Source organism: Penicillium soppii (genome assembly GCF_028829465.1).
Source record: "Penicillium soppii strain IBT 18220 chromosome Unknown utg000005l, whole genome shotgun sequence".
NCBI lineage: Eukaryota > Fungi > Ascomycota > Eurotiomycetes > Eurotiales > Aspergillaceae > Penicillium > Penicillium soppii.
This window is the reverse complement of record NW_026643235.1, coordinates 1,549,205-1,576,662: the sequence shown is the minus strand read 5'-3', so window position 1 is coordinate 1,576,662 and position 27,458 is coordinate 1,549,205. Positions and strand designations below refer to the sequence as shown.

Genomic DNA, 27,458 nt, shown 5'->3' with positions numbered 1-27,458 from the left:
ATCATTTTTTCATTTTAGTATTCTCTTCGTACCCCTGCGGCTGGTTCGGTCAACATCTGCGCCGATTGAAGCTATATAAAGAGGTTTGTCATCGCAAAGATGCAGACCAAGCGATTTTTGGGCCTAAATGGCACCAAGCTCCAGATCGCCATCGGCTTTTTGGCCGGCATGGATTTCCTCCTGTTTGGTTATGATCAGGGTGTCACTGGTGGTTTGCTCACGCTCGACTCTTTCGTCAAATATTTCCCCGAGATCAATACCCTCGAATCATACACCGAGGGCTGGAGCTCGGCAGCGAAGAGTAATCAGTCAACACGCCAAGGTATCACAGTCGCAGCATACAATCTGGGATGTTTCGCAGGTTCAATCCCCACAATTTGGATCGGTAATATCTTGGGTCGCCGAAAGGCTATCTTTGTCGGTTCATTCATTATGTGCATCGGTGCAATCCTTCAGTGTACCTCGTACGGGCTTGCTCAGCTTGTTGTTGGTAGATTGGTCACCGGCTTTGGTAAGCATTACTGCCTTGCGCCAAATAGCCATTCGCTCACAAGAAACACAGGTAACGGGATTAACACTTCGACGGTTCCTACGTGGCAGTCCGGTAAGCCGAATCCCGAAAAAAAATCTCAATTCTCGTTCCGATATACGTATCGCTGCACCTTTTAAACCGGAGCAGGAGGAGATAATGAAAGAATTCACCGGAAAATGAATATTATCTAACACAAAATAGAGTGCTGCAAGTCCCACCGACGAGGTCAGATGGTTATGATGGAGGGCGCCATGATCACCTGTGGTATCACCATCAGTTACTGGATTGATTTCGGTCTGATGTTCGCCGACCCCAACGAAGTTGCGTGGAGGTTCCCACTGGCGTTCCAGATCTTCTTCGCTGCGATCATCCTGGGCTTCGTCATGTTCCTACCCGAATCACCCCGTTGGCTCATTCTGAAAGGTCGCGAGGAAGAGGCAAAGGAGGTATTGGCATGCTTGATGGGTGACGAGACAGATGAGTTGTTCATCGAGACCGAATTTACCGCCATCAAAGCAACCGTGCTGGAGATGGCAACGGGGTCATTCCGAGACATGTTCACTATGACCGAGGACCGACACCTGCACCGTACTATGCTTGCTTATGTCAATCAAATGTTCCAGCAAATTTCCGGTATCAACTTAATCACCTACTACATTCCAACCCTCCTGGAGCAACAGGTTGGCTTGGACGCCACGACTTCCCGTCTTATTGCTGCTTGCAATGGTACCGAGTACTTCATTGCGTCGTGGATTGCTGTGTTTACCGTTGAGAAGTTTGGTCGCCGAACACTTATGCTCTTTGGTGCTGTGGGTATGTCGATCTCTATGGTAGTCCTTGCCATATCGGATAACATTTCCGCGAGCAACAAGGGAAATTCTACTGGAGTCAAGGCTGGTATTGCGCAAACTGTATTCCTTTTTGTATTCAATACCTTCTTTGCCATCGGATGGCTTGGAATGACTTGGTTGTATCCCGCGGAGATTGTTCCCTTGAAAATTCGCGCTCCAGCCAATGCCTTGTCCACTTCCTCTAATTGGATCTGGAACTTCATGGTTGTCATGATTACCCCAGTCGCCTTTGAAAGCATTGGTTATAAGACCTATGTTATCTTCGCCGTGATGTGAGATCTCGTCCCTCGATCTTCATACAAACGTGTACACTGACTTTATTTAGTAACGCTGCCATTGTGCCAGTCGTCTATTTCTTCTTCCCCGAAACTACCGCGCGCTCACTGGAAGAAATGGACCGTATCTTCCGCAAGACTACCAGTGTTTTCAATGTCGTTTCGCTCGCCCGATCGGAGCCGCACATGTATGGTTCAAACGGCGAACTCTTGCGTACCCTGGATGATGTCGAAGATGATGCTGTCCGTCGCGCCAGCCTGCTTAATAAACAGAACAAGGGCCAGCGATTGACTCACACTGAACACGCAGAAAAAGACAGCGACGGAAACACGAGTGAAGAAAGACAATACTAGACTTACTTAGCATCGACTATTCGTGACTATATTTTAACAAAGAATGTATGAGACATTTTTACAAATGGTCAATTTGGCCAATATTCGATCAAGTGTACATCAAGTAAATCTAGTTGGATATGTGAATGGAACGCATGTAATACGGGCTCTAATTGCACTTATATTATGAGGTGCGATCTATTTACGGACTCTTCCTTAGTTGAGATGCATATAAGCTTTATAGATCTCTAGAGCATTCCCTGTTATATTCCAATTCCCGTTGGGGCTTTTCAAGCACCGCAAATTTCCTACAGTCCGTCTCAAGTTAACCGGTAGTTTAGCGGCAATGAGATAACAAAATGAGAAATAATAGCGTGTTGTATATCAAGACGCTTTGGCTCATCATTCGTAAATCTAATATGAAGTTTCAAAATTGTTGACACAATGCTGGGTGATTGACATATTTGTGTTGTCATTTTACACCACCTCTTCATGACTGGCACCACCGATATCTTTCTTCGCATCAACCTCCTTACGACGCTCGATTTCCTCCCCGAACATATCCCCAATCTTGTGACTGTGCCATGGCTTGACATTTGTCTCGAATACCAAGTCGATCTCTTCGAGAGACCGCCCCACAGTCTCGGGATACATGAGAAACACGTGTATGGTCATGACGAAGCAGAAAACCCCAAAAATGATGTACGTCTTCCACTGGATGTTGTGGAAAGCGGGAGCTACGAAGTAAGCCAAGGCGAAGTTGAAAATCCAGTTGGTAGCGGCCGAAACACCAACACCCTTAGCTCTGTACTTCAGCGGGAAGACCTCGGAAGCATAGATCCATCCAGTCGGAGCCTGATATTGTTAACCAATGAATTCTTGTTTTGGATTGTATAAGTGCGAATTGACATACCCAAGTAAGACCGTAGACGCCGGTAAATATGTAGGAGAACGCAATGACTGCCATTCCAGAGCTGCCTTTGATCTCCCAGGTAAGGTTTGCGTCGCCATTGACATTGGGCACAGGGTGGCCTCTGCCGGCCATAACGCCGGCTATGACGAAATGTAGAACCATGCAGGTGACAGACCCATAGAGAAGTAGGCTTCTTCGGCCAACTCGGTCGATGAATGGAAGCATGACTCCTGTAGTCACCAAGAAGATGACATATTGAATAGCAGAAGACCATAGGGTAGTATTACCAGTCTATGTTCAGCGGTCAGCAAACAGCTCAATTTCCATAATTTGAGATCAAACGTACCATGCCAGCCATTTCAAAAATATAAACAACATAATACATGGCGACATTGCCGCCTAGAAGCTGCTGCCACATCTGAACACTCATTCCACACATGGTGCGCTTCCAAATTTTAGGTCCAAACAAGGCCAAGAATGAGACATCTTGAGCCTCATGAGCCACTCGCACAGCCTCTTGGACTTCTTCGAACTCAACTTGCACAACTGGATCATGGCGATCACCATTGGCATGAATTATAGCCAAGGTATCGAGAGCCTCCTCCCAGCGTTCCTTCGAAGCGAGCCAACGAGGAGACTCCGGGAAAAAGAACAATGCGATAAAAAGGATAAGACCAGGAACGGCCTGCACACCCCAGCAAATTCGGAAAGCAGCGGGCCCAGACACACCTACCACGCAGCCGTACGCGACCAAATACATGATCAAAATACCCCATTCGATCGCCCACTGCTGAATACCCACCACGCGACCACGGATACGAGCTGGTGCTAATTCCGACAAGTATACACATACTTGCGAGGATGTGACACCAACTGCCAGCCCGCTAACAACTCGACCTGCAACTAGGTGTGTCACGTTTTGCGCGCTGCATTGGACCATTGCGCCAACGATCCAAACGAGAGATGCGATCATCAATGCGTAGCGACGACCGAGAATATCTGATAGCCAACCGGCGGCAATGGAACCGGCGAATGAGCCAGCCGACATCGATGCTGTAATCTATTCAAGTGTCAGTATGAACATCAGATTAAGAAGTCGGAATCACGTACTCCTCCTTGGAGGTTCGAGTTGGGCGAGTCAAAGTAATCTTTGTATGTATCGACACCAATCCAGGCACTCATTGAGCTAATTGCTGGTTAATTTCAATGATATCACAATTGATCGTGATATTAACACCCACCTCACATCGAATCCGAAAAGAGCACCACCAATGGTGCCAAATGCGGCGAGCACTAGGAAACATTAGTTTCGTGGATGATGAAGCCAGCTGGCTGAACAAACCGTAAATATTCGTTATAGTATACATGATTGCAGTTGGACCGCGAAGGTTGTCAATCGAAGCATTGGGCTTGCGGCAAGGCGTTTTATAAGTAAATGCGGATCCACCAGTCAAAGCACGATTCGGCATTGAGTCGAATTGCGCTGCGCGATAGTCGATTGCATGGTACGACTTCGGGACCGGGGCATTCATCCCGGAGCGGGAAAGATCAACGGGAAGGAAATGCGGAGGAGGGATATGGAATCCCGGGGCACGAAAGTCGGGGGTGGAAACGGCGTCATTGGCGGGCCTGGCCCTTCAAGGAGCCAGTCGGGGCATTCGATTGTCGGCTGAAGCCGGTATTTTTTTAACCGACATGGTATTTACCCGCGCGAATAACACAGGTTTCTGATGGTCTTTAGCCGATTGTTCCCTGTGGATAATTAGTGAGACAACTTGTCTTTTGCCTATTATCATATTATCATCCTACTTCACCTTGGCTCTGAATATTAGATCGGCCCGCCTCAAATGGATCGGCATACCGACGTCATGCACTTAAACCGGGAAATATGCAAGCTACAGAGTGATAGGGCAAGAAGACAGATAAAGTAGTGAAACTAAAAACTCACAGATGGTGATGATTGTCAAAGAAGACTATCCCTGAAAAGAAAAACAGCGAAATATTTAGCCAAGGAGTATGGGCCTGGGTCCTGAGGCATCGTTTCCGGCCTAAGGAGGCCGGGTGTCAAAAAGTCTCTGGGCGACAATTTTCCTCTTGACTTATTCGTTCAAATTACCAATCTGACTTAATTTGGTATAATTAATGGTGAGAGAGACACGCAAGGACATGGACCTGTTCGTGGGTTGAGACAGAACTACTCTGAAGTGTATTCTCGAACTTCGAACTCTTTAGTTGTCTCTGGGTGCCCACGTAGAATATCTCGACGGTGCGCATTCTCTGGGCATATTAGGCATGTCAGTGTCACAATGCGCCACAAATCCCCTGAAATACGCCATTGCCGATGCTTCCGGGCTATAGCGCCGCTCATTAGATAGTGGCGCCTTTTATGGGCCCAAGCAGAGCGCCATAGGAGTTACTAACTTGGGCGTGAAGATATAGTGTAAATCTTTTCCTTGGTTTTATCGCTTCTCTGTAACATAATTGAGTGCGAAGCTCGGGTAAATTTATCGAGTTACATTGGCCGCCGGAGTATCGCCCTTTTGATGATCAATCGGCTAGATTCTTGCAATATTGATGTACTGCTTGTAAGATCTTTCCTCGGTTTCAAGTTTCATTGATTTAAGTCAATTCTAAGTTCTCTAATCCTGTGAGCATGAGTTGTAAATTCTTTTGCCCTTCTTTTTCTCTTTACTCGACACCTAAACGTCTCGCCGTCCAAACCTGCATGCGTGGTTTAATAGATCGCTGTGAACCATCAATAATACGCCGTTTGAGTCTGGAAGATCGGTTTTTTTTCCTTTTTAACTTGGCTGCAACTGCTCATCAACCATTCCTCCGTCACTTTTTTTGTTCTTTTCGAGATTTCGTCTAACATCGCAGGCTGGCGATTTTGCCCCGATGCGCAGATCCGCCTGCGGTCAGCATATGTGTATGGCCAAGAAACATGTGTATCAATGGTGCAGAATGTATGATTTAATTCACATACAAAATCAGTGTTCATGATCTCGGATTTCCACGATCTAGTTTAAGTCGGGCCACTAGCACATTTGCTTTCGCTGCGCCATCATGATTGCCTGCTAATTGGCTTCTAATGAGGTATTCAGGAGCCTAATTAAAATTGTCACCAGCACTTTGGAGGAGATGCTATTAATACAATTTTTCACGTCGATACTGGCTAATCCTGCCAGCAACTACGCTTTGCGGTCATATAGACGCGGTAGGAACGCAGCCAATGAGCTCTACGAAGCTTTATCCGTTCTGTAGAGCACGGGAGTTGAGTCGTGGTTTACAGGTGCACGCAATCGATAAAAGGTAGACTGTTTGACTTTGATTATTGTGCTGCTAAATTACCGCACGACCTCCTAATTCTGAAGCCAAGCATCTTTACTTATCGCACTAATAACGAGAACAATAGGATCGATGGTGTATCTCGTCGATGGGACGAGTGAATAAGTAACGAAGGTTAGGATCTCTAAGGAGATGATCGTGGGAACTGGGCTGAGAAGGTGCAGATGAGTGAGGTAACAAACATAATAGTGACCAACGGACACAAGCGGTGCCTTAACTATTCAGCCGATCAACTTGTTCACACAACTACGAAGTAAGCAAAGTTTCAGTGCATACTAGCATTTGATGACGCATACTTTGCTAATTATATCAAAGTGCCGACCTGGGAGTGAGTCGAACGATTACCTAAAGTCTTCAACTAGGTGAGAAACTCTGTATTTGTTCATCCCTGGTTCTGGTAGTTTATTGGTATTTAACATGACGGAAGAATTATAAATGGATAGTGGATTCTTACTGAAAAGTCACTCGACACTTCATCGTCTCCTTGTCATTACGGCCCCACAACTAGCAAGCTTACTACGTACTAATTAGTATTCAAAATTTATCGCTAGTAAGGGCTGTGATTCGCTTCAGACTTCAGGGCCCAGATTCAAACTGCAATTCTACACGCGGTAAAGGGAATGACTATCCATTGCGTTGAATCTCATGGAGATCATACAGGGGCAATAGAATATGAAGATATGAATATTGTATTGCGGACGGAGGAGAGAAGGAGAGAGAGAGAGCGAGAGATATCTATCTATCTACTCCATGGGAGACTATCCCAATGTGGGATGTCACCTGACATCCGCAACAGATCATATCTTTAGAAGGCCAGAATGTCTCTTGGTCAAGACAAATTCTACTGCTGGCGCCTTAAGTTAGCTTACCGTGGTTTACTACAAATGGGTAAGCAGTGGGCGACCCATGTTAGTCACTGTGCGACAAAAATTGTCAGACTCTTGGCTGAAACATGTCCTTTTTAGTGAAGAAAGTGAGCGTTCATTTCACATGATTGGCCAAGCTGCACCGTGTATGTATACTGCCAGTACTAATGCATTCCCCTCAGTGCGTCCCTATTCTCGTTGTGTCTCAACGCTAGAGTGCCAGTCCAGCGCCTTTGGCCCAAAGCAAATCGCCATGTTCAACTCCATGAGATATTGGAGCAGACCGCTACTTTTTGACGGGCCAAACTTCTGCAAGAATGGTGTCAACATCACTCTCTGCATTTTCCCATTCTGTTTGCATCATTCGTTGCTTCTGAGGAGTTCGTGGTCGAAACATCGCTTTAAATGATGATGGACCGGACGTTAAATTTTGCACCATATCCCAAGACTCAATGAACCTTTTCTTGTTAATATCATGACAGTCGATCTCGAATCCCCACAGTAGACGTGAGATGACCACATAGAGAGAGTTTCGGCCCATGTGTTGGCCCAGACATACTCTTCTTCCCCAGCCAAACGCAATCTGTGGGAGCTTCGGATTTTTCAACCACCGCTCAGGCTGAAACTCATCCGCATTTTCAAATATACCTTCGTCATGGTTTATTGCCCAGTGATTGGCCAATATTGTCGTCCCCTTGGGAATACGATATCCCATATATTCGTCATCCTCACTTGTTGCGTGAGGCACGCCCATCGGAGTTGGTGATTGCCACCTTAGGATTTCGTTGATGAACGCACGCAGGTAAGGCAGATTCGGAGCATCTTCGAAAGCAGGAAGTCGATCTAGGCCAACAACCCGATCGAGCTCTTCCTGTGCTCGATGTATTGCTTGCGGATGGAGCAGGCAGACCATGACAAAGACTCCAAGAACAGCTTGGGTGACTTCATTTCCAGAGTGAAGAACACCGGTGACATATGCAATCTCAGTAGCAGACAGACGCTGAGCCCTTTCAAGGCGGAGAGATTCTTTTGTCCAATTCCATGACTTCTGTTGCAGTGCACCCATCATGTTGCCTGTGTAGAATCTGACGACCTTTTTATGGAACTCTTTTCCCATTCCTTTCCAACTAGCCCAGCGTCGAGGAAGATAGTCCAGCACAGGAAAAATCTCGACCAATGCGCTTCCGCTTTCATGGAAAATGCGTACAATCTGATCCGTCACTCGCCCGACTTCGAAAATCTCACGATCCGTTGCAGCGAGTCGCTTTCCATGAGCTAGAGCAAAGCTTACGCTGTAAGAAAAGCGCCGAAAGTGCGATGCAACATCATCACTGTTCATTATGTCGCACAAAAGCTGTTTGCTCTCAATGTCCTGCAAGTGACGATATCTCTGTGACATGCGCGCATTCAGATATGCAGTGTGTATGCTATGATGGGTCTTCCACCGTTCCCCAAAAGGCATGAACGCCATATGAAGCCCTTTAGTCATGTTGTCGTTCAAGATCAGCGTCGGTCGAGAGCTGTAGATTTCACGTCTTTTGTCGAGTAGCTCATGAGCCACATCATATTTCCCGATGATGATCACAGTCCGCTGTCCTAGTCTAAGACTTATTATTGGACCATATTTCTCGTGCCACGTCTGGAATACCTTCCATGGGTTCTTTGTAGGAATTTGGTGCAGATTTCCCAGCACAGGAAGCCGACATGGACCCGGAGGTAGGTTTCTTTCGCTTCGGGTGTGCAATCGAAGAAAAACAGCAGATAATGTAACTATAATTGCATATACGAGGAGCATTTTGAGATCAAACTGACATTGATCATGAACAGAGGAAGTACTATGTTTTCGAGCCAAAACAGGGTTAGAAGTTGTCTTTAAGCCAGGCTGGAAGGATTTTGCAGGACATTCCTTGACTACTGAGAATAGCGCCTGTCTGTCTCTACATCGGAATTTCCTTCCTTGCATATCCTCGAAGCCTCAAGTTGCGGTGTGTAGCTCCATTGGACTGAAAAGTTGTGGCGTAATGGAGTTCTGCTTATATGGGCCCCCCCTTACTGGTATGGGTCTTCTGATAGCATTCATACGATGTTAGTATTACATGAAACTTGTTGGGTTTTAAACCTAATGCCTGAGTGTTGTGTATCAGAATGACGGAACAATAACGTAGGGCCACGGTCCTCCAAAAAGTCTTGAAATAATTGGAACGAATTTCAGCCACAAATATCAAGAACAAGCGGTACAGCACCCTAACAGGTCTAGATTACTATGAATCAACAATGACAATCTATCTCATTCCCCAGTTTGAAATATATAGATATAAATCTCTGTTTTTATGAACATGAAACGCAAGATACGACGAACCTGTGAAATTCCTATGAATCAAAGCAAGCCTGTCGCCTTTCTTTCAGTCACATTCTTGAGCTTTGGTTTGGGTTGGTCAAAATTTTGTTAATGTTGCTGACCAAATTACCAAACAAATCGTTTGCGACCTCTGAGTTGATGCGAGATGCATTGTACTTCATGTCAAGCTCTACCGAGCCATCCGGCTGGGACATAGATGTAAGATAGACATCAACACCAATACATTGCCCAAACTGTCTTTCCGTTCTCAACATTCTCCACGGTCCCATTAGCCTTTCAGTTTCTTCGGATTCAATGTTGATATCCAAGTGCTGAATCATGCTTCCAATAATTGCGGTTGGGTCCCATGAAGTGCAGCGATTGATGATCTCATTCATTGGTAAATTTTCATATGGAATACAGTCCAGCATCCATGTTTGTACGGCCTCGAGGACATCCCTGTATATTACACACGTCTCCAAATTCACGCGAGTTGGAACCACGTTGAGGCAAGGTCCAATAACATCGGCAGAGCCATCGAAGGCCAAGTTCCTTCCGCCGACGAGACTGAAAAACGTAGCTTCAGGGTCTCCGCTGAGTCTATAGAGACTCAGAGCCCATGATGCGTACAAAATGACCGCAAATGTAAATTCACCGCATAGCAAGGAGATATCAATATTTTTCCGGCAGCAGCCATCTGGTAAGTCAGATATGGGCGACCCTGAGCCAATTACTGTAGGTCTTGAACCATCCAACTTGCCCCTCCAGAAGGACTCAGAGATATGCCCAGTAGAGGCCAGTGATAAATGTTGTGCGAATTCGGAGAATGGTGGCCCGGGATCAGGCAGGCCACCGTCGTACAGGTCACGCAGCTGTTGCAAGAGAAGCCTCATGGACCACGCATCGAACTGACTGTGATGAAGTCCGAGCGAGAAATGGCTTACTTGGTTCTTCTCGGAGACAACAAAGCAGAACTCCCCCATGCTTTGGTCAAGGTAGCTTGTTTTGAAGTCTTTCCAATGTGCCTCTGCGCTCGAAAGTGCATCAAAGTAGAGGATTTGAGGGTCGGATATATCAGCGGGAATTCCTAATATCCTCTGCGGGTCTGTGAATATAGAGAACTCTGTCCTCAGAATCTCTGTCCTCTCAACCAGAAGCTTGCATGCTTTTTCAAGTTGCGCCAAGTAAACTGTCCCATCAGCTTGGTAGATAAGACGAGTGTAATTTCCTTCGGGGAACAAGTGCCCCATTGTCAGACACAGCGCCTGGATAGGTGTCGCTTCGTAAGATTTCATGGCGCGGCAAGTTTGGGTAGATTTGTTGAGTATGGAATTATCAACAACTGTTGGATTCGGAAAGGTAGATGAACCTTTCTTGTCTTTCATTAATAAGACCTGTGCGATCGCCATATCCCGCAGTATTGGATGGCGAAGGATTGTTTGCACATTCAAGTGTAGCCCAGCTCGATATGCGGCGCCTACTAATTCCATGGCTCTGATGGAATTGCCACCGAGATGCAGGAAGTTGTCGATTGTCTTGATGCGCGTGTCGTCCCGACTAAGAACACTTCCCCAAAGCTGTCGCATGATTATATCATGCTTTGTCGGCTTGATATGATTGTCTTCGAGCTCTACAGAGCGGCACAAGTAATGATCGCAATCCGTGGTCTCCAGGAGTCTCGTCAGATACGCCACATCAACTTTTCCTGTCGTCTGCCGAGGAAGGCTGGTTACTGGAACGACGTATTTCGGCATCGTGGGCGGGGACATTTTTTCGTATAGTCTTCCCCAGATCGAATCAAGATGAGCTTTCACTTTGTGGTTCACATTGACGAGTTCGCAGAGTGGGTCATTCGGAGTAGACAAGAGGACTACAAAAGCCACCAAAGATGTAAAACTTTGGATTTCAGTGACCAAAGCAACACAGTCATTCATTGCTCCGCAGTGTCTGAGCACAGTTTCAATGGCTCCAAGCTCGAGCCACTGCCCATGATACTTGACTTGTTGATTCGTTCTGCCAATGTATTGCAGCCGACCGTCGGGAAGATAGCGAACTAAATCACCGGTTCGGTAAACTTTCTGACCACTATCTGCAACCGACAGCTCAAAAGAGGGGGACATGGAGGGTGCTTCGGGATTCTTGGTCGCGTTCAGATAGCCGCGGGCAACAGTTGGACCCTCGATCACTAACTCACCAACGCATCCAATGGCAAGTAAGCGGGAGGGGTTTTGTGGGTTCACAATCCAAGCTCGACATGCGATGGGCCGACCAATGTTATTTCCAAAAGACGCGTCGGTCACTTGCAGATTGGCGACAGAGGCTATGCAAGTCTCAGTTGGGCCATACGCATTAATTAGGTTCCGATCTTTCCAGGACTTGACTAGGTAAGATGGCAAATTCTCTCCTCCTATGATGATCTTCTTCACTTTCGGTATTTCTTCCGGGCGCAAAGTCTTTAGAACGCTGGGCACAAATATGGCGGTGTTCACATCCATTCTGGAAACTGCCTGACAAATATGATTGAGTCTTTCTTCTTCTGACGGGATGCAGACACAGCCGCCATAGAGGAGAGTCCCGAATATCTCCAAGATAGAGGGATCGAAAGTATATGACGTGTACTGAAACATTTTAGTATCAGTGTTTAGATCGAATCTCCGCCCTAAATGGACAAGAGCCGTTGTTATATTTTGATGTTCAACCACGACTCCCTTTGGTGTACCAGTACTGCCAGATGTGAATAATGCATAGGCTGGCTGTGTATGAGAGGTTTCCAAGTCCAGAGGGCGAGTAAGATTCTCGTCCATTGCAGATAGGGCTTCTGCCGTGACCGTATACGTCTGTCTCGAACCGTCAAAAATTGCATTGCAGCTTGGCGAGACAAGAACCAGGGAAGACGCCGTTGCGTCCAACATATGATTGATTTGGTCCTTTGGGTGGCGAGGGTCAATCGGTATAAAGCCTTTGTTTGCTTTTAGGACTGCAATTACAGCGACTACCATCTCGATAGATTTTTCAAAGCAGATCGGTACATATGGTTGCTGCAGGCCCTGCTCAAGAAGCTGCCTTGCGAGGCCATTGGCCATATTATTCAGCACACGATAATTTATTTTTGTATCCAGAAACTGGATGGCGGTATTCTCTGGCACTTCTGCGGCTGTGGCTTGGAAGGCAGAGTGTAGACTGCACTTTACCGGTTCCGGCATCTCGGCGTTCCATTTTTTGATTTGAGTCAAATCCTCTTCACCAAGAAGATTGATATCTCGAATTAAACCGTTTGTGGAGACGGCGTTTTTCACTCCGTTGATGGCCTAAAGAAATCTCTGTTAGCATGTCTACATGTACCACACTTTTCGACTGTTCCTGATACATACATTCCTCAGATGAGTCAACGCCCTCTTGATTTCATCTTTTCCAATCCATTCTGGGTCGTATGAGGCCTTGACTTGGAGATGATGACCATCAACGGTACACTGTAACGCCAAAGTACTCGTCTGTCTTTCTACGCTGGGCTCATCATTTCGAAAAATCTCCAAAATCATTGGGGGTTGGGACCATCTATCCCATGTGCAGTGCGAAGGTCGAGCTAAGTGGATGTCTATGTCCTTATGCTCCTCGTCGTCTCGAATTCTTTCTTCAGTGGACTTCAAGAATTCACGAACCGAAACTGCATCTTGGACGGTATTTCGAAACGGAAAAGGATGTCGGTTTTCCACAAGACCAGGATTCGACAATGCCAGACCGAAGCATACATCAGAAAAGCCTGTGTAAGATGCGAGAACCAAAGACCACGCAGAGCAAATGATAGCAGTGCAACCATACCAGTCTCCAGAGCAGGGAAGATGAATCATTTCGCAACCAAATTGGGCCGCGTGTTTTTTTTGAGCTGAAGATGACGGTCGTTCTTGGCCTGGATCTGCCCAAGGATATTGAGAGGGGGAACATCCAAGAAGTCGATTTTTCCAATAATCCATTGAAGATTCCAGCTGATTCGCAGCAGTAGGCTGAGGTAGGGAAAACGACATGACTTGATGGCAGAAGCCTGATATCTTGGAACTGAAAGTCAGGGCTCGTAGTGAATAGGTAGAATCGTGTTCTGGGAAGAAATAGTCTCCACGACCATATCCATAAGGGTCGGGCACTTTCAGTCTACTTCTACACTGCAGAATACGTCAATGGTACATAAGTTCGAATTACCTTTTCCAAAAAAAAGCCACCCAGGCAAGGGATCAATCGTTTTAGTGGAGCTCAGCCCACCTGGATAGCAGAGATGATACCTGCCTCATGCATCTGCACTCCGACCACAATCTTGCAGCTCGTGTATGGTAGTTGTATTTCTATGAAGTTCTCTGATTTACGATCCATTATTATAAATACAGGTCTAGCCTTAATGCATGAGTAGTGCGTATCTGGTTGACAGGACAATACCATTAGTGCAGGTAATCCAACACAGCATTCTTGGAAACTTTCAACGCCAAATCTCATATTTTCTCTGAACATGACAGGTCATCAACAATTGTCCTCGAATCTAACGAAAAGAAACTGGATAATCACACCGCTTTATCAGGTTCTACGAAATTTTAAACTAGGGAGCTAAGGGGAAAAATTTATTCCTTTTCCTAGGCAAGGGGGCATCATAGGTTACAAAAGGAAGTCCCGCCAGCTATTTGCACAGGAAGCTACAACAGATGTGTGCCCAGTGAGAAAATGATGGATCAAGAGGGGCTTTCTTCATATTCCCTTACTCATATCGTGTATCCTTTTACCGCCGGTATCCTTGTCACACTCTTTTGTCGATATGTCATCCCTTTGCGTCATTGTCCGTCCAACCCACTTATGAGTCCATTGATTGGACTCAGAAAAAAGGCCGACCATGGACAGAAACTTCGTCCATTCGAACAAAAAGATCATTATGGCCTCGAGCATCGCCTTCTGAACCTAAAGACAGAGCCGGAGTCAATGTGGCTCAACGTTGGCTTTTGGAAGGTACGAAAAATGGCAAATGATAAAGCTGTAACGACCAATTAACATAGTTTCAGAATAACCCATGTTCCTTTCAAGAGGCTTGTCAGCATCTATTCGAGGAAGTTCTTTGTGAAGCCGGTATCTCAAAGGGCTGCTCCTCGAACTTCTCGATTGTCGAAGTTGGATGCGGATGCGCCGAAACAGCCTTCTTCATGCGTAAATCTCTTCCGCACAAGTTGCGTGACTATATTGGCATTACCATCAATCGCTCTCAAGCTAGATATGCAAAAGACAGACTTCAGAGTCTGGCTGATGATTGCCCTCTTATGTATGAGGGCCGGGGGTCTCCATTGAATGAAGTTTTCAAAGCAGATGCAGCAGACCCCAATAAATGGCCAAGCCATGTTCACAACAAACTTCATCAGCTTGCGCAGTCTCGAATGGGCCCTAAGAACAGCGAAGCGATCAATCCGCAACTTTGGTTACTAGCTATTGACACCTTGTATCATTTCAAGCCGAACCGACACAAGATCCTGAAATATGCACATCAAGAACTTGGCGCCTCTATCATGGCAACAGACATCATTATCTCATCATCTTTATCGACCTGGAACCGCGTTCTATTGAGAATCTTGTTCTACTTTCTCTACGTTCCGTGGACAAATATTCTCACTCGAGACGAATACATTAGCATGCTTGCCGCATGTGGATACGAGAAGAAAAATATTGAGATCCGTGACATCACAGAGGATTGTTTCCCTGGCTATGACCAATTTCTTGCTAGGCAAAGTCGGCACTGGGAGCATATTGGAGGATCACCTGCAGTGTTCCGCCCAATGCGATTGATGGGAAAAGTAGCTGCGTGGTGGGCCAAATCGGGTACCATTCGCGAGTGCATAATTATTGCGAAGAAATCTGGTTCAGTACCATAATTTCGGTGAACAAACTAGTAAATGGCTCGATTCTAAGAAAACTTTGTTTGAATTGGCATCTATCGTGTATACGAACCATCTTAAAGGGCACTAAACATTCTTGGTTTCAATGGCCTACTTCTTCGGCCCGGGGGTTCCATATACAGCAGGTTGTTCATAAAATAGAGGCCCTCAGGATGTGGAGCGGCGAACCTGGAACTTATAAGCAGAGAAAACTAGAGAGGTTTCAGACTTCTGACCATATTGAGTAGCTCCTTCAAGAGAACTTCTGGAAAGTCGAAATCAAAGAATATGTTGAAGAGAACTGAAACCTTTTCGTTTTGTGGTCGATATCGGCAGCTCGGCTTTCGCCGATTCTCAACCAAAGAAAACAAGATTTTGGTTACCATGGCCTTGATTTGTTGCCAGGGAACTTCAATCTATGTATCCAAGATCTTTGGTTGAGTGATAAGGCACATTACTAGCCCCAGTGGAGAAATCTCCTTGTTCCCCGCTACTGACCCGATCTAGTCTCTCCAATACTTGACTTTAATGATGCAATAGTTGACCAGTCTCATACCAATGGTTTTCCCGACATAAATGGCCTCAAATATGTGTAGTGGTTGAATATACATGATAAAGAGGAGCGCGAAGATATAATCTTGATACGCAAGCTTGACGGCGGCTTGTCTGCAAAATAGGTCGCCCTCTGATGGGAGTGGGATCTGCTATTATGGAAGCATCTAGGGAGGTTGAAGAAGAGACATGTGCTTGATTCAGTAGAAGGAGCGGTCTGCGAGTATATACATCGTGGGCAATCAGGGTAAGCAAAACCATACTGTACATTGTCACCATATAATTCCACTATAATAATCAGTTTGCAGACAAACCGCCATCTCTACATTATTTTCTGCTCTACAACGCTCAAGTGGGATTGGACGGCTAGATGAAAGTAACACAAAGCAAAACTTCTTTGGAATTGCTTTTCAGCTTTTGTAATAATCGTTGATTTCAATTTTTGCCCTCAAAGTTAGCGCAATGCTATTTTTCAACTAGCTGAGGTAAATCGTCACTGACATGTCGACCTCAACACCTTGCATACCGATCGATCTATTCGCATATTAGGATCATGCATAGTGCGAACGGATCTTTTTTTTCAAACCCCGAACCTTTTGTGCCATACAGAGAAATCTTCGATGCGGTTCCTTCAGTCCCTTGTCGCCAGCACCTCAAGCTAACAGCGGAAGTACGGTGTGGCTAGATAATAAAAGTCTAATCAGAGACTTGGAATGTTTGATGGCTAACTTTGGACCCGCCGTTCGAGCCGAGACAAACAATGGGTACCGGCTGTGGTCCCGATTGTTAGAACATATATAAGACTGCACCGTTGTTTAAAGGATGCTATACGTCAAAAAAACCCGTTTAATTTTCTAACAATTCACTTTACCGCACAACCATGATTACGTCGCTCCCCATGATATCCGGAGAGGAATATGGCCAAGTCCTATCCGACTTTTTAAAGCAAATTGGTTTCCGGATGCCCTCTATTGGCTATGATTCCTCCCTCGAGCAACCCGTGGTAGAATACTTCGCCCGTCAGCCATGGGATAATCATCTCAAACAAAAAGCAGCTAAAATGGCGAAGTGGATGTCTACGGGCTTAGGAATGTGTTATCCATATGCAAGTCGACAATCGCAGATTGCGTATGGCATCCACGCAACTTTTGTCCTGTTTATTGATGATATTGTTGTGGAGTTAGGGAAATCCCTGGATCACTTCCAGCAGAACCTTGTGCAAGGTAAATCACAGGAACACTCTGTTCTGCAATCCTTGGTGGATTTTCTCGCACTGGAAGACGGATATCTGGGTTCATATGGCCGCTCAATGATGCTGAAATCAACTATTGAATTTGTCAGCGGATGCATCATCGAACGGGACTATGATGGTAAAATGCAACCACCATTCAAAGCGACAAAGTTTCCGGACTACCTGCGTCAGAAAACTGGCTACACCGAGCCATACGCCCATTTTGTCTACCCCGAAGAAATGTTTCCGGAGGCAACTCATTTACAACTTTATCTACCACTCATCCAAGACCTCTGTGAATTCATCAGCTATGGAAACGACATTCTGTCCTTCTTCAAAGAGTCCGTTATTGGCAATGAACGATTGAACTACATCTGCAACGTGGCCTTTGTCAACGACATTTCTCCTGCTGATGCATTGCGCTTGGTATGTCACAACGTGGTGGAAAATATCAAAAGCATACGCACTGTTCTTTCGGATCACCCCTCTATGCTCAAAATCACTGAAGAATTCCTATGCGGATATATCGCCTGGTACATCAACCAAGATCGTTATCACTTGACGGACATCACTGTCCGGGATATAGAAGATGAAATCATTCAGCAAACACCACGGGAACCGCAGTCAGTTCACATTACCCGCACCCTGGGAGTGTTGCAAGAAAGTGATATCGAGAGGCAGGACACTCAGGTCGCTTGCATTTGAGCAGCTCGAGTGAGAAATGCCATTTTATATTCATTGATTCTCATTGCTGTTTAACCAAATCGCTTTCGTTGTATCGCTTCGTTGTATCTCGAACGTCAAACAAAATAGAACTATAAGCAAATTTAAGATTTCTAAATTATGAATTTGGGATAATAAGAACTTGAATTTGATTGCAGAATCTTAATCATTACACAACGCTGTAAATGCATTGCTTTGTGTCTGTATAGACTGGCCACTGTAAAGAAGTATCTGGAGTGTGCCCCATGCATGGCAATGGAGTGGTAAAATCTTTGTGGAATCAGTATAACCAAATGAATAGCCGTTCATTTGCTCTTTCAGGCTGAGTAGTTCCCAAAAGACATCGCGATTAGCTCTGTGTAATTTGAAGTGTCGTGAGCGGGCATGAAAATGGCGCAGCATTCAAAGCAAGGCTGCCTCGCATATGCGTGTATATCAGTCGCATTAGTGCGCCACCCAATTGGATTCGCTGTCTCTTCTTGATTGGGAGACATTTGGCATTTTCACATGTATCCAAAGGGGGATAGATCAAGTTTATCTTGTATCGTCCCTTACTTGTTACATAGATTATCACCTTGGAAAGTTTCTGCAGCCATGTAGCTGTCTACACAATCATCGTCTTCCAAGGCTATTCACTCTGCAAATCTAGGTCATCTTTCGGATTGGTGGAAGGCCATACAGTCTAGTAATTTTTCAGAGGTTCGGAAGAGTGGGTTCATTGATGATAATTCATTGAGAGCACTGTGAAAGGGCTGTTATCTGATGGAGGACTAGTGTTATCATACTGGAGCTCCTCTATCCCATTGAGACGCGATGTAAGTATGTGTGTATGACTTCATTTGCCCTACGCCTCGCTAGACTGGAAGCCATATGAGCCCCGATGTACTCAAAAACAGATGGAGCGGCAGGTGTCCGCTGGATAGTACGACTCTTTGTGGTGAATTACCACCCCTCGGGCCGACACCATGATCTGTTGACCGCCATAATTTATTTTATCCGAGGACTTTTCTAGACAGATCAAACGCTATTTCGAACAGGTAGCGAGGCGAAACTTGCATCACTCAAAGAACCTTGCTTCTTTGCAAAAAAACCAAAAAAAAATTGGAGATCTTGGATGTCTTGAATTCAAGTTTTTACTTCGGACGATCCACTTTCCAGGGAGCTTGACCGCCACAGAGGTGCTAACATTACCAGTTCCTGTAAATTTTTCCCTCTTCGCTCGAAATAATGGAGTATAAATGGGTGCCTTGATCGATCGTATAGCTTCATCTTTCTAGGTCTCTTGAAAAACCACGTATTAGGAATCATATTTCTCCAAATTCTCAATTTTGTTGCTTCGAAATGGCTGTTCATTCTTTGATGGCTAAGTTTCTCGCCTCTGATGCCTCATCGAAACTTCCTGCTGGAACAGCTTTAGTTGCAGCCATGACTGGTTTAATTGTCTTTCTAGGGTGGTTTGTGACTCAGAAATGGCAGTACCCCTACAAGGAGCCATATTTCCGCCAGCCTCATGGAGTGGCCGCTGCTCCGCATCTTGAAAAAACCATAATGGACAACTATGAGAGAGTAGGGAAGAAATTTACCCCTATCATCTTTGGGAGCCAGAGAAGTAAAAGCTTACTGGAATCAATTTCTCTGCAGTTGAAAAATAGGTTTTATCGAGTCGAACAACCCCATGCCGATGTTCTTATCATTCCTCCCAAGTTCGTGGATGAGCTCAAGACCCACCCTCACGCAACTTTCAAACCAGAGGGAGATGTTGTAAGAGACAAGCAATACCCGGCGAAAACAATGATGACTGTGATTTTCGTTTCAAGTTGCCACGGTCTCTAACGTAGCCTATAGAGATTCCTCCCGCAATATACCTATATGGGGACTCTAGATGGCTCAGCCGATGCTGCTATTATTCCTGCTGTCAGGGATGTTTTCACAAAGCATCTTGGTAAGACAATTATGGACTCATTCAACATGTAGCATTTGAATTGCGTTACTAATTAGACTCTAGCTAGAATTGTGGAGCTGATGCGCAATGAGGCCGCCCTAGGAATTGAAATTCACATCAGGCACCCAGAAGGTTAGCCCGCTCTTTATCTCTTACTCCTGTGTTTCAGAGGTGAGCTGTACTTTCTGACTCAATATTCTAGAATGGACGCCCATTCTTCCCGTTCAGACCATGGTGCAGATCGTTGCACAAGTTGCAGGAGCTTATGTCGTCGGTCCAGGTAAGTAACCTAGGCTAGCCCTTGATGATACCTGCGCCGTCATAACTGACTGAACTCCTTGGACTCTGGGAATTGTAGACCTAGCGCGGACCCCTGACTTTCTTGAATGCAGCATCACCTTCACCAGCAATTGCTTCGACGCTGCTGCGGCTTTGTTGCAATATCCAATCTGGCTCAGACCGTTGATGCAATACTTCACTCCGGCAATCTCTCGCTGTCGCGACTCATACCTAAAAATGCGGGATATTATCAAGCCACTGATTGATGAGCGCATGCAGCTGGCTGCTTCTGGCAAACCCATTCCTCGCGATCTGCTGGCCCTTGTGATGGAATATTCACCGCCGCACCTGCGTGGTGACATTGACTTCCAAGCCCGAAATCAGCTCATCATTGGGATGGCATCGACCCACACAACCTCCATGACATTGACGAACGCGCTTTTTGATCTCGCCGCACGACCAGAATATATTGAACCGCTTCGTGAAGAAATCTCCAGCGTCCTCGATGGAGATCGTACCATAGGATCTCTGTCTAAGAATGGCCTTTTGAAGTTACGAAAGCTCGACTCTTTCCTGAAGGAGAGCGCGCGATTTTCCCCGCTCAATACCACCTCTTTCGCACGCGGATTATCGGCTCCTATCACTCTTTCTGATGGGACTGTGTTGCCACGTGGTACACATTTAGCCGCCGCGGCAAAGCCCCTGTCATTGGATATAGAGTACTATGATCAGCCGAAAGTTTTTGATGGATTCCGCTTCGCTCGGCTGCGTGAAAAGACTGGCAATGCGGACCGGTATCAATTTGTTAGCACTACTGTCGAGGCGATGCACTTTGGTCACGGAAAGCACGCGTGCCCTGGACGACATCTTGCCGACCAGCAAATTAAGATCATTATGATACATATCATACAGAATTACGATATTCGCCTCCGTGATGGTGAAGGTCGACCGGAGAATCAAGTCATGGCCAATGGGCCCCACCCCGATCTCTCTATCCCAATACTGTTCCGCAAGAGAGGGGTTGCATAAGTATGTGCCATTCATTATCAGAGGATAAGGAGAAGTCGCCTGCTTGGATGCTATCCCATGGAGCGATTTCGAATCCAGCTAGCTGGAGCTAGTATAACGTAAAATGCTATTTTGAACCACTTGGTCGTTGATCATTCCATCATGCCCCCGGAGCTGCATCTTCACCCTCACTTGTCCACTGTTGATAGTTGCTTCATCAATCTATTTTACATCAGTCCAATCATGCATGACTTATAGGCCAAGCGATCACTATGCTAAAGATTCGATACGCTAAATGCTAATTACGCAAAGTGATCAGTTGCGGGTTCTTTTTCTCAAACATCAATACAAACATGGCGTTTCTTTTGTCACTGATTGATTTCGCACCCCAATAGTATGGTACTCTCAAAATTACAGCGGGGCCAGCCACCATCGATCAAATAATCCGCAAAGAATTGCCCAGCAGTAACTAAGCTGTGGGGTGTGTGTGGGGTCGGATATTCGTTTGGAACGATGTTAGAGATTAGAGTTCGGTACCCAAGGTCATGGAGAAAAGACCCGCTCTGATGATTCCGCTCTGATGATTGCACGGATCTCACTTCTTGCAGTGTATGAATCATGTCATTTTATGAGCAGCGACTGGATTACATATCCGCGCGTAAATCCAACAATCAGACAGGCTATAAAACTAGCGCAATATCCGAACTCTTTATTTAACTCTGAAAACTCTAGTCCCTCTAAATCCATTCATCATTTCCCATTCGTTGGCACAATCGTTTAACATATTACAGACTGTGATCCGCATCGAAGGGGAGCGAACTTCCGTCCAAAGCCCAAAAGCCTTCAAAGAGGCTATTCCAGAGCCCTCAAAGCATGAAGTGTTGATCAAAATTCACAGCGTCTCCCTGATATACGGGATTTTAGGGTGGCTACATCGTTGAATCCATTTCCCGTTAAGGACAACACCGTTCCTTTCTCGGATGCTGCTGGTATCGTTGCCAAGGTCGGTGACGGCGTCAGCAAGCTTGCTGTAAGAGATCATGTTGTGGGAACATCTGATCCTACCAACCTCTTCGGTCAGCAATCGGATTGGCTGAATGGCCAAGGAGGCCCCGTTGATGGCGTTCTCCGTGAATAATTTTCTCTTTCGGCTTCCGCTACCGTCAAATTTCCGAAAGAGTCCCCCCAAAGTTTCTCCGAGTGGTCGACTTTGGTCTGTACCGGTGTGACTGCTTGGAACGCCCTTTACGGTTCTGTCCCACTTAGACCGGGTCAAATTGTGCTCTGTCAAGGTAGAGTTCTATCATTTACCGATATGCTATCTAGTTTTAACCTAATATATAGAAACTGGAGGTGTTGCCATCACTGGACTGATTCTGGCGAAGGCTGCTCGCGCTACCACGATCGTGACATCATCCAGCGATGAGAAGCTTGAATTGGTGAAGTCTAAGTTTGGGGCTCATTATGGTATTAGATATAAGAAGCACCCAGAATGGTCCAAGGAGGTCATGAGGCTGACCGAAGGAGAAGGTGTGGACTTTGTTCTTGAGAACGCTCCGGAACTATCGCAGAGAGCATCAACTCGATCAAAATGGGTGGAAATGTGTCTGTGATCGGCTTCCTTTCTCAAGCGGAACAGTCCAAGATGCCTGACGTTGCCAGCATGGCACTTGCCAAGGCCGCCACTGTTCGAGGTATCACTGTTGGTTCCACTCAGCTCCTTCAAGATCTCGTCCGATTTGTCGCTCGCAAGGGACTGCGTTTACCAGTTGATAAGGAGTTCCCTTTTACACAGGAGGATGTTGTGAAAGCCTATGAATATGCTATGTCGGGATCACACATCGGCAAAGTTTGTATTAAGGTGGCTGAATGATTGCAAATGCGCATATTGTTTTGTTTGTCTGGAGCTAGATCTGATATACAACCTACTTCTACTCAATTCAGGATTCCTTTAGTTTCTCATCCATTCAGTATCTCCTGACCTGGCTCGAAACCGAGATTCAATCCTTGTATTACTCGGATGATATTATTTTCTGCGCGAGAACCTGCGTCCCAGGTTCCGGCTTGGTAATCTTTTCTTTGCCGGAAGCGGTCTGTGGCCCTCGCAACTGTCAAGGACCATGCTTTAGAACTGCGTAGATTGGCCGTTTGATTTGAATTGGTTTGATGATTACGATCCATAGTGGTTATAGTTCAAAATGCTCGAAGTAGATGTGGTGCGGCCATTGTTGGATCGATGTTGTCTGCAGACCCCAACTGTGGGGTTAAAATAAGAGTTCTGGATGGAGCCTTTCCTCTTTACTAATTAGGTAATCAAGTGTGCAAATTATCATTCCCCTATAGTCTTGATCTACAGAAGCCACTGCAACGTGCGACACGGCGCGTGCCATACTTCCCTGATTTTAGGGCTCTGTATCTGTGGGCAGATCGATTTTACATTGATCGAATAGCATTCCTCTTCATTAATATTATCGTTGACCTATTGCTCTGAGTGGAGCCAATAGCAATCTCCAATGAGATCAGGACTGGGCTTCTCGGCAATCTCGGCATCTACCAGTCGGCATTATGCTTCATGAATCGGCGAGCAAGGTAGAGAGAGATCAATGACGTATGGATCCCAGGAGGTTATATATTCCAGCTCTCTCATAGTTGAGACTTCCATGTCTGATTTGACATACACTAAATTTGTTCCCCCAGAATGGTACTTAACCTACCGCAATCCCCAAACACCGTCGAGGTGTCCCTGATCGATTCGTAGGTTCCTTCCCACGTTCAGTCCTATACATCAGCTCTTACAGCATATAGAGGCGCCCGTCTAGAATTCCCAGCCCAGCAATTCATCACGCCTGGAATAAAAGGCTATGACCGTCTAGCAGTACCCTCATATTCTTTTCTTCTAACGCATCCATCCGGTCAGCGTATCCTATTCGATCTGTCCATCAGATCTGATTACGGAAATCTCGCGCCAACATTTGCCGAGTCATGCACGAACACCGCAAAAAGCGGCTGGAAGATACATTCGCCGCACAGCGTCTCCGACATTCTAGTCGAGAATAGGGTACCTTTGGACGATATAAACGCCATCATCTGGTCGCATCATCATTTCGACCACACTGGCGATCCATCCTTATTCCCAAGCTCCACCGATCTGGTGGTGGGACCTGGTTTCAAAAGCAGCTTCATTCCGGGATGGCCAGAGGGAGATGATTGCCCAGTAAAATCAGACGATTGGAAAGGCCGCACGCTGCGGGAAATCAAGTTCGACGAGAAGAGCCTGAAGGTCGGGGACTTTCCTGCGGTGGACTGGTTTGGGGATGGAAGTTTTTATCTGTTACATACCCCCGGCCACACTGCAGAACATCTAGCGGGCTTGGCCAGAGTACAGTCAGATTCCTTCGTTCTGATGGGTGCGGTGTGTACCATATATTTTTATTTCATAGGACTCGAAGAACCAAAGCTGACCATGATATAGGACTTCGCCCACCATCCCGGCGAGTTTCGACCTTCCAAGTATACACCTATGCCAGAGACTGTAAAGCCCTCCCCGCTACACTCCCACCCCCGATTTGGGAGTATCTGCCCAGGCCATCTCTTCGACTCACTGGGACATCATGCCGGAAAGAAAGACCCGTTTTTCAAGCCATCTAAGCAGTACACCCTCAATTTCGATGAGTGCATTCGCACAGTCGAAGGGTTGACCGAATTTGATGCCGATGAGCGGGTCTTGGTTCTGTTGGCCCATGACCATACTTTCTTGCCTATATTCACGGGCGAGGAGGATGATGATGGAGGATGGTTCTTCCCACATAAGAATCTCAATGATTGGCGACAGGCCGATCTGAAGAACAGAGGGAGATGGCGCTTCCTAAATGATTTCAAAGATGCTATCGAGAAAGAGTGAAGCTATCTCGTGATTAATACCAGTAAGGGTCTTAGGTTGTGGGTGGTGACAAAAATAGAAAAATGACTGAGAAATCGTGACTTCGATACGGAGTACGGCATACCTAGACTCAATCCATCTACCAGGACTGCAGGTACATGACTCGCTAAATAGAATTCAGCTGAACCTCTGGATCAATGTGAATATGCGAGACCTAGCCCGTCCCGAACTCCGCCATAAAAATCAACGAGGATGAAAAGAAATTGAATTAATTTCTGGTTGATGGTGACAGGAGTCAAAATTTGTGGTATCAACGTCGGCAGTTATTTATCTATACAACACCATTGAAGTCAATTTTTAAATTTACACGAATACCCATACCAGTTGTAGCAGGTAGGACGTGGCTCCGTCTCAACGTTCGCCTGAATGCTTATTTATATGAACATGGTCGACATGGCAAACATAAACATGCTGACAAACGGATGTGCATAATGCATCATGAAATTATAAGCTAATGGGTGGCGTCCGCAATCATATGATCGGTAGTTTGAAAAGAAGCAAGAAGTAGTATAGTGTCAATCGTTCATCTGCGCCTCGAGGCAGTTGAGATATGCAGGAACCGGTTGGGGTCGTATGCCGAGGCTAATTTGAAAGCGACGCTATACCGTAGTATATTCGATTTCCGTGGGACTCCAAGAGATTTGACTTGTGGAGAAGTGGGTCACTCGGGCCGCTAAGTTGTAGAGGCGAGGTTGATTCAATCTTACGCTTATTTAGGCATAGTCTTCGGCTCTTCTTGCCCCTCGTCGCCCCTCTTCATCTCACTCTCTCTCTCTCCAGAGAAAGAACCAGCAAAATCCTCCATCTAACCATTTATTAACTGAAATTTAGTTACAAACATGTCGCTATCTAATCTCCCAACCGAGTTGCTTAGCCACTTGGCAGAGTATGTTACATCGCTTCAGTCACTAGCAGGTCTAGCCAGAGTGAATCACCGGCTATATTTTATCTTCAAGCCGCTCCTGTATCAGCGAGATGCGGCGTCAATTCGAAGCTTGGCTTGGATTGGGCTGCGAGAACCGGAGAAATGAAGATTTTCAACAAAGCTCTAGAATACGGAGCCATATTACCCGCCTTATGCCAACCTACAAGAACATCCGTTAAGGAACCATACTTCCGTCATGGCCGCAAGACTTTTGATCATTTTGAATACACTCCATCCCATGCGTTGTGCATTTCAGCCGAAGCCGTAAATGAGGCTATAATGAAGTTATTGCTAGAACGGGGTTCAGACCCAAATATGCGAGATTCACAAGATTTATCTGTACTATCAATAGCTGTTGTTCATGGGCATCTGCGACAAGTGGAATTTTTACTCGCTGCAGGGGCAAATCAGTTTCGGTCCCGTGGTACAAAGAATCATCCTATGCAGATTGCTGCTTACTTAGGCAACAAGGATATCTTTTATTTGCTTCTCTATCACGATCCACAGGGACTGCGGGCCGCATCTGATCTATGGGGCTGCCTCGAGTCTGCTTTACGAGGAAAAATTACGACCTCATACCTTCGTTACTTGAATTCCAAATGAATCTGAATGGTTGTTTTGCTCAAACTAATTACACGCCATTGTCACTTGCGGTAGAATCTGGAGATTTCAATACCGTGAAACTGTTTTCGAATAAGGGGGCAAACCCAAGCTTCCCTAGCTATGACTATTGGGAATAGGGACCGAGATCCTATGTGGGATGGGAAGGGGAACCAGCTTTAGTCAAGGCTGTCATAAGAGGTGATGGTGCAACTTTTAGTGCAAGGCTCAGAGCGAACCATCCGCACCCGTACGTTGTCTATGAGTATGGAGCAGGTTGATGACCGTATCTCCAGAATCATCCTGGCTCATGGATGCGCTGTTGAGTTTGAGGATAGTGACCATGCGATGTACCCGTGCTGTGACAGGCTGGACACTGATTATAGTCTCATTGCGCCAATCGTTCGGGTCATTAATGCTGGGAATGTGGATATGGTGCGACTGTTGGTTAACGAGAAAGGAGCCTCGGTCAATGTCTGGTATCAAGGACTGTATAAATCTCAGTCAACACGGTTACAAGGCTCCGCTTTACAATTGGCAATAGATCTAGGCCAGATGGATATCATTCAGTTTCTTCGGGATAATGGGGCGCAGGAAGAGGTGGAAAGCTGGTGGACACGTTGGTTTAGGACATGGACGTAGGCGCAAAGCTGAAGCTGAGACTCTACGCAAATACAAATCTTTTAGCATTGATAGCAGCAACTTCATACAGATTTACACATGTCCTAACCACCTTGCATTGAGATCACTTGCGTATTGTGTAAATATTTATGAACCGATTGAGATCCCGAATAAAACATTATACTTCTCACGAAAATTCAATTTTTCAGATATTCAAAGGGTGTGGTGGACCGTTAATGGCTCTTGTGGCTGACTGCTATTGGTTTGTTTGACTGTCTTTTCTG

General features: G+C 45.9%; 10 protein-coding genes across 10 annotated transcripts; 7 read left to right on the top strand and 3 right to left on the bottom strand.

Moving 5' to 3' along the window:
* Positions 1 to 99: 99 nt before the first annotated feature.
* N7529_006034 (uncharacterized protein) lies at positions 100 to 2,012 on the top strand (the record flags this gene model as incomplete). Its single annotated transcript, XM_057241561.1, has 3 exons — positions 100 to 604; positions 734 to 1,655; positions 1,709 to 2,012. 3 exons carry the CDS (start codon positions 100 to 102, stop codon positions 2,010 to 2,012), a joined length of 1,731 nt encoding a protein of 576 aa, XP_057096920.1.
* A 456-nt stretch (positions 2,013 to 2,468) lies between these two features.
* N7529_006033 (sugar porter family MFS transporter) lies at positions 2,469 to 4,436 on the bottom strand (the record flags this gene model as incomplete). Its single annotated transcript, XM_057241560.1, has 6 exons — positions 2,469 to 2,846; positions 2,905 to 3,195; positions 3,251 to 3,964; positions 4,015 to 4,090; positions 4,146 to 4,197; positions 4,247 to 4,436. The coding sequence occupies 6 exons, from the start codon at positions 4,434 to 4,436 to the stop codon at positions 2,469 to 2,471; spliced, it is 1,701 nt and encodes a 566-aa protein (XP_057096919.1).
* Positions 4,437 to 7,404: 2,968 nt separating this feature from the next.
* On the bottom strand, positions 7,405 to 8,457 carry N7529_006032 (uncharacterized protein; the record flags this gene model as incomplete). Its single annotated transcript, XM_057241559.1, has 1 exon — positions 7,405 to 8,457. The coding sequence occupies one exon, from the start codon at positions 8,455 to 8,457 to the stop codon at positions 7,405 to 7,407; it is 1,053 nt and encodes a 350-aa protein (XP_057096918.1).
* A 1,067-nt stretch (positions 8,458 to 9,524) lies between these two features.
* On the bottom strand, positions 9,525 to 13,304 carry N7529_006031 (non-ribosomal peptide synthetase; the record flags this gene model as incomplete). The annotated part of the gene is made up of 2 exons (XM_057241558.1): positions 9,525 to 12,764; positions 12,828 to 13,304. 2 exons carry the CDS (start codon positions 13,302 to 13,304, stop codon positions 9,525 to 9,527), a joined length of 3,717 nt encoding a protein of 1,238 aa, XP_057096917.1.
* Positions 13,305 to 14,412: 1,108 nt separating this feature from the next.
* N7529_006030 (uncharacterized protein) lies at positions 14,413 to 15,350 on the top strand (the record flags this gene model as incomplete). Its single annotated transcript, XM_057241557.1, has 2 exons — positions 14,413 to 14,439; positions 14,493 to 15,350. The coding sequence occupies 2 exons, from the start codon at positions 14,413 to 14,415 to the stop codon at positions 15,348 to 15,350; spliced, it is 885 nt and encodes a 294-aa protein (XP_057096916.1).
* Positions 15,351 to 16,785: 1,435 nt separating this feature from the next.
* Positions 16,786 to 17,841, top strand: N7529_006029 (uncharacterized protein; the record flags this gene model as incomplete). Its single annotated transcript, XM_057241556.1, has 1 exon — positions 16,786 to 17,841. One exon carries the CDS (start codon positions 16,786 to 16,788, stop codon positions 17,839 to 17,841), a length of 1,056 nt encoding a protein of 351 aa, XP_057096915.1.
* Positions 17,842 to 19,200: 1,359 nt separating this feature from the next.
* Positions 19,201 to 21,109, top strand: N7529_006028 (cytochrome P450; the record flags this gene model as incomplete). The annotated part of the gene is made up of 5 exons (XM_057241555.1): positions 19,201 to 19,620; positions 19,705 to 19,801; positions 19,865 to 19,933; positions 20,004 to 20,081; positions 20,160 to 21,109. 5 exons carry the CDS (start codon positions 19,201 to 19,203, stop codon positions 21,107 to 21,109), a joined length of 1,614 nt encoding a protein of 537 aa, XP_057096914.1.
* Positions 21,110 to 21,706: 597 nt separating this feature from the next.
* On the top strand, positions 21,707 to 22,961 carry N7529_006027 (zinc-dependent alcohol dehydrogenase family protein; the record flags this gene model as incomplete). Its single annotated transcript, XM_057241554.1, has 6 exons — positions 21,707 to 21,746; positions 21,821 to 21,966; positions 21,987 to 22,218; positions 22,267 to 22,380; positions 22,433 to 22,618; positions 22,639 to 22,961. The coding sequence occupies 6 exons, from the start codon at positions 21,707 to 21,709 to the stop codon at positions 22,959 to 22,961; spliced, it is 1,041 nt and encodes a 346-aa protein (XP_057096913.1).
* An 825-nt stretch (positions 22,962 to 23,786) lies between these two features.
* N7529_006026 (MBL fold metallo-hydrolase) lies at positions 23,787 to 24,989 on the top strand (the record flags this gene model as incomplete). Its single annotated transcript, XM_057241553.1, has 3 exons — positions 23,787 to 23,842; positions 23,894 to 24,500; positions 24,561 to 24,989. The coding sequence occupies 3 exons, from the start codon at positions 23,787 to 23,789 to the stop codon at positions 24,987 to 24,989; spliced, it is 1,092 nt and encodes a 363-aa protein (XP_057096912.1).
* Positions 24,990 to 26,757: 1,768 nt separating this feature from the next.
* N7529_006025 (uncharacterized protein) lies at positions 26,758 to 27,195 on the top strand (the record flags this gene model as incomplete). The annotated part of the gene is made up of 1 exon (XM_057241552.1): positions 26,758 to 27,195. One exon carries the CDS (start codon positions 26,758 to 26,760, stop codon positions 27,193 to 27,195), a length of 438 nt encoding a protein of 145 aa, XP_057096911.1.
* Positions 27,196 to 27,458: the final 263 nt, after the last annotated feature.